The sequence below is a fragment of the Podarcis bocagei genome (genome assembly GCF_964188305.1).
Source record: "Podarcis bocagei genome assembly, chromosome: 7".
NCBI lineage: Eukaryota > Metazoa > Chordata > Lepidosauria > Squamata > Lacertidae > Podarcis > Podarcis bocagei.
Genome location: NC_138132.1, coordinates 4,499,862 through 4,505,861, shown reverse-complemented (window position 1 = coordinate 4,505,861; position 6,000 = coordinate 4,499,862). Strand labels below are relative to the sequence as shown.

At 53.3% G+C, this 6,000-nt stretch overlaps 1 protein-coding gene across 1 annotated transcript in view; it reads right to left on the bottom strand.

Annotated features, from left to right (window-relative positions):
- Positions 1-203: 203 nt before the first annotated feature.
- The window catches only part of EXOC3L2 (exocyst complex component 3 like 2), a 54,016-nt gene continuing 48,219 nt past the window's right edge, over positions 204-6,000 (bottom strand). The window contains exon 12 of the mRNA XM_081200248.1: positions 204-1,501. Coding sequence (XP_081056374.1) covers positions 1,189-1,501 — 313 coding nt within the window. The 3' untranslated portion in view covers positions 204-1,188. The remainder of the gene's footprint in view (positions 1,502-6,000) is intronic.

Sequence of the window (6,000 nt, the reverse complement as noted above, 5' to 3'; positions counted from 1 at the left end):
CTCTGATGGTGTTTCCTGCTTGGCAGGGGGTTGGACTCGATGGCCCTTGTGGTCTCTTCCAACTCTAGGATTCTATGATTCTATGATTCTATCCCAAGATACACCAAGAATTCCCAAGACGAGAGAAAGGCCTCATTTGAAGATGCTGGAGGCGGTTTAGAGCCATGCACCCCCCCCCCAAATATGCAAAAGAAAGGGTGGTATTAAATTAATATGCATTTATTTATTTATTTATTTATACATACATACATACATCCAGAGCAGGTATACTTACTCCCTTAAGGCCTTGCTTACTCCAACCCTCGCTTTGCCCTGTGCCAACCATCCGCCCCCTGGTCCAAGGGAGAAACTGAGTCGCAGAAGTGGGGGGAGGTGAGGTGTGCCCCCTACTTTGAGCGGAGGGTCGGGTAACCCCCAATACATCTCTTGCCATATAAGGAACTGAATTATGCAGTGGAGCCTCGACGTGTGAACAGTTCACGTTGTAGGTGTGTGTCTGGATCTGAATGTGGCCCCCCGGAGTCCTCTCCACGTGGCCCCCAGAACATTCTCCAGGCCACACCCCTCCCTGGGCCTGCTGAAAATTTTCCACCAGGCCTGGAACTCTGGTTTGCCTCTCGAGGGAGCATGCGCAGAAACGAGCCCACTTTACATTGGTAAAAATTTACATCCATTGCCCCGCCCACTTTGACGCCTGGCACCGCCCACCTGTGGCCCTTGGGAGGTTAATTCAGAAGAAATGTGGCCCTCTGCCTGGAAAAGGTTCCCAACGCAACTTAAATAAATGATTTTGCCCATCTCTCATGATACACCAGTGGATCGATTATCCCTGTTCCAGGCAGAACTGGATTCTTTAACGGATAAAATTCTCCCTCCGTGTCCCCATTTGCAACCTTAGTTTTAAGGTTTTAAACCTGCAGCCCAGTTAATAGGAGAGGAGTCCTTTCCTTCAACTGCCCAGGTACTTTGAAAGGCAGCCAGGATGCCTGCGAAATCTGGGCTGCGGAATAAAATGCAGGCAACAGATACAGCCGGCTCTTGCAGGCAGCGGATGCCGCAGCCTTTGTTTGGAGTGTGAGCCCTCTGGGGGGGGGCAGAAAAGGCACCCCCCCATGGGAGGCTCCTAGCCCCCGCCCCGTAACCTGGCAGCTGAGAGAGGGAGTCCACCATTTGGCGGGGCGCCCGTCCTCACACCTGCGACTCGGCCCCGCTCTCTTTGGACCGCCGCCTGTGCTGCCGCTGCTGCTGCTGCTGCCGCCGCCGCCAAGGCATCTGGCGGAGCCGGGAGAGTCCGGTCACCCCCAGGACCGAGATGCACCACAGCTGGAGGCGGACGCAGAAGACCTTGCTGGTGGGGATCTCGTTGAAGAAGGCCCGGTCCAGGCAGGGAACCTCCCCATCCTCGGTCAGCTCCAGGCTCTCTATGGCGGCCAGGACGTCCTGCCGGTGGGACTGGTTCTGCAGACCGCGGATGTCCAAGATGGCAGACACATGCTTTCTCCTGCAGAAGGAAGAAGAGAAGTTTTTTCTTCTTCTTTTCTTGAATTTGCATTTTATTTGTTAACGTTCTTATATTACATTGGTAAACGTTGTCATAGTACATTACAGGACTTAAAAGGTAAAGGTAAAGAGACCCCTGACCAGTCGTGGCCGACTCTGGGGTTGCGGTGCTCATCTCGCTTTACTGGCCAAGGGAGCCAGCATACAGCTTCCGGGTCATGTGGCCAGCATGACTAAGCCGCTTCATAGAATCATAGAATCCTAGAGTTGGAAGAGACCACAAGGGCCATCGAGTCCAACCCCCTGCCAAGCAGGAAACACCATCAGAGCCCTCCTGACATATGATTGTCAAGCCTCTGCTTAAAGACCTCCAAAGTAGGAGACTCCACCACACTCCTTGGCAGCAAATTCCACTGTCGAACAGCTCTTACTGTCAGGAAGTTCTTCCTAATGTTTAGGTGGAATCTTCTTTCTTGTAGTTTGGATCCATTGCTCCGTGTCCGCTTCTCTGGAGCAGCAGAAAACAACCTTTCTCCCTCCTCTATGTGACATCCTTTTATATATTTGAACATGGCTATCATATCACCCCTTAACCTCCTCTTCTCCAGGCTAAACATGCCCAGCTCCCTTAGCCGTTCCTCATAAGGCATCATTTCCAGGCCTTTGACCATTTTGGTTGCCCTCCTCTGGACACGTTCCAGTTTTACCGTTGCGAACCAGAACAGCGTGCGGAAACGGCATTTACCTTCCCGCCGGAACACCCTTCCTGCTGTTTTTACATGACTAGAACTCGTCCTTTTATTTAAAATGCATCTCTGGGTCATTTGTGGGGCATAGCAATTCGTTCATTTTTTTTCTTCTTCAAAATATAGTCTGGCCCCCCACATGGTCTGAGGGACAGTGGACCAACCCACAGCTGATAAAGGTTGCTGACCCCTGGTCCAGCCCTACCCCAGACCCAAACAGCTCTGTCCTCCCCCTCTCGCCCCTTCTCCCGCCGCTGCCCCCACGACCAAGCGAGGCAAGAGTCCGCAGGAGCTGCCCCCTGGCTCCACAAAAACGTGCCTTTGCGAGACGGTTTATTTAAAGCCCTGCTGCTGCTGCTGCTGCTGTTACTGCTGCTTCGGATGTCTCGTTAACTTCAGGAAGCTGGCGCTGGGCCCGTGTAATCAGCCAAGCCCCGTTCTGCCGGCTGCCCAGAAGCGCGGCAGGCGGGGGCGAGAGGCCTGGCGCAAGGCTGGCCGCCGCATTAATGGGCCCTCTGTGGTCCTTTTTCCCAGCACTGGAGAACCCTGCGGTGTGGAGGGGAAGTCGCCGAGCTTCTTCGGAAAGGCCTCTGCTAATTAGGAATTTGCATCCGTCCCCTGCCGACCATCCCCACCGCTGCCACCCGGGCGCAACAGCCTTGCTGCCACCCCCCATCGTAGCAGGGTCTTCTCAGAGGAAGTCTCGCCTGGCAAAGCGCAGAGCTTCCTTCCTCCGCAATTCTCTGGGAGCACGGTCCGGCGAGGGTGGCGATTCTGGGTGACGGGGGGGGGCTGTCCTTTCCTCCCTGACCTCCCTGCAATACTCCTGTGGCAACAGGATCTGTTCCCTTCTCCCCTGCAAGCTGCAGCCGGGTTGAAGAAGAAGAAGAGTTTGGATTTGATATCCCGCCTTTCACTCCCTTTAAGGAGTCTCAAAGCGGCTAACAATCTCCTTTCCCTTCCTCCCCCACAACAAACACTCTGTGAGGTGAGTGGGGCTGAGAGACTTCAGAGAAGTGTGACTGGCCCAAGGTCACCCAGCAGCTGCATGTGGAGGAGAAGGGAATCGAACCCAGTTCACCAGATTACGAGACTACCGCTCTTAACCACTACACCACGCTGGCTGAGGTGCAAGCTCAAAGGGAAGGATTAGAGTGATTGCTCAGCAGGGCAACTTTGGGGGAATCTTTCAGGGTTCAAGGCTCCTGCTGTGCAAAAGTTTAATAGCCAGAAAGTTTAAAATGCAGAACTCGATCCTTGGGCTCGGACTCGGAACCAGAGGAGACTCAGTCCGCACCGGATCCTTTGCCTCAGGCATCACCTGAACCAAGTCTGGGGCCTGATCCTGAAGAGTCCCAGTCTGCACAGGTTCCCCTGCAACAAACACCAGCTGGGCCGAGTCAGGGGCCTGATCCTGCTCTGGCTCCAGATGCGGGGATGACCTGTGGTTCCAGATCTGTGTGCATGTGTGTGTCTGTATATGAGAAAGATGGGCTCTACGGACCCAGAGGCTGACTATTAATCTGGATCCATCCATTCGCATGCTGAGTGGCTGGGGCAACCCAGTCAGAGGGGCGCAACAAATTTCTTCTTATTATTATTACAAGGTTTGTGCTCTCCCTTCCTAAGGCCTGAAGTTAGAGACATGGCGCCGGGCGGACTTTTGCTCCAGTCCTCAACATTCTCAAAACCTTTTCTTCCTCCAAGAATTCAGAACAACACCTTACTAGCCTAAAAGGGTTGCAGAGACCTCTGGCTCCCAGCACCGCCAGCCCAATTCTTGCCCTGCCACCCACTCCAGGAAGTTGCTACAGAGCCCACTTCCCGTCTGAAAGCCAGCCGCTTGTTTTTCTCCTGCTGAATCTCTCTCTCTCTCTCTCTCTCTTTCCTCTTCCAAGAAACAAGAAACCCGAAATGGTCCAGATAAAACAGGAAACGTCCGTCAGCCACACTTAGCGGGCAATCTGTCGCCTCCGAAACAATTCCTAAGGATGCAATAAGCAGGAAGATGGAAAGGGAAACAAACAGAGGAGGCACGATAAGGCAGCGCCTTCGCCCTCTCTGAGTGACGCAGCCGGCTGGTAGCTGGAGGGAGCTGCGAGGGCAGCGTGGAAGCAGGCGGCGGGTATTTATAGCTTGCCAGCCTCCCCTCCGTCCTGGGAAAACCGGGAGTGACTCCATCCTTGGAGGAAGGAGGAAGACACCCTCTGGCATCCCTAAGGGACTTGAGCTACCTGCCTCACATTCCGCTTCAGGGGTCAAGCAGGAGTTAGGAAGATATATTGGGAATGTGTGTTGTCAAAAGAGGGGTGGGGTGGGTGGGGGAGAAGGCAAGGAGATGAGAAGAGCCAGCTGGGTCCGGCCAAAAGGGACTCATCCAGCCCAGCATCCTGTTCTCAGTAAAGGTAAAGGGACCCCTGACCGTTAGGTCTAGTAGTGGCTGACTCTGGGGTTGCGGCGCTCATCTCGCTTTATTGGCCGAGGGAGCCGGCGTACAGCTGGGTCATGTGGCCAGCAGGACTAAGCCACTTCTGGCGAACCAGAGCAGCGCACGGAAACGCCGTTTACCTTCCCACCAGAGTGGTACCTATTTATCTACTTGCACTTTTACGTGCTTTTGAACTGCTAGGTGGGCAGGAGCAGGGACCGAGCAACGGGAGCTCACCCCGTCGTGGGGATTTGAACCGCCAACCTTCTGATCGGCAAGCCCTAGGCTCTGTGGTTTAACCCACAGCGCCACCCACATCCCATCCTGTTCTCAGAGTAGAAGCCAAATACCCCAAATACTTTCCTGTGAAAAGGATCTAGGAGTCTTTGTTGACCACAAACTTGACATGAGCCAACAGTGTGACGCGGCAGCTAAAAAAGCCAATGCAATTCTGGGCCTCATCAATAGGAGTATAGCATCTAGATCAAGGGACGTAATAGTGCCACTGTATTCTGCTCTGGTCAGACCTCACCTGGAGTACTGTGTCCAGTTCTGGGCACCACAGTTCAAGAAGGACACTGACAAACTGGAACGTGTCCAGAGGAGGGCAACCAAAATGGTCCAAGGCCTGGAAACGATGCCTTATGAGGAACGGCTAAGGGAGCTGGGCATGTTTAGCCTGGAGAAGAGGAGGTTAAGGGGTGATATGATAGCCATGTTCAAATATATAAAAGGATGTCACATAGAGGAGGGAGAAAGGTTGTTTTCTGCTGCTCCAGAGAAGCGGACACGGAGCAATGGATCCAAACTACAAGAAAGAAGATTCCACCTAAACATTAGGAAGAACTTCCTGACAGTAAGAGCTGTTTGACAGTGGAATTTGCTGCCAAGGAGTGTGGTGGAGTCTCCTTCTTTGGAGGTCTTTAAGCAGAGGCTTGACAACCATATGTCAGGAGTGCTCTGATGGTGTTTCCTGCTTGGCAGGGGGTTGGACTCGATGGCCCTTGTGGTCTCTTCCAACTCTAGGATTCTAGGATTCTATTCTATGATTCTATACCCCTAAGAACCCAGGAATCTAGATAGACTGCCTCTGGGCCTGGAGGGTCCATTAGAATATGAGTCCAGCATCCTGTTCTCAGGACGCAAATGTCAAGGGATCGAACCCACCTGCTTGCAACGCATCAGGCTCAACATAGAGGCCAAGCAGATGCCTCACTGGGAGACCAGCAAGCAGGATCCGACCGCAAGAGCTCTCTCCCTTCCACAGCAACTGGTGTTAAGAAGCATTGCTCCCTCTGACCGTGGAGACAGATCATAGCAGCCATT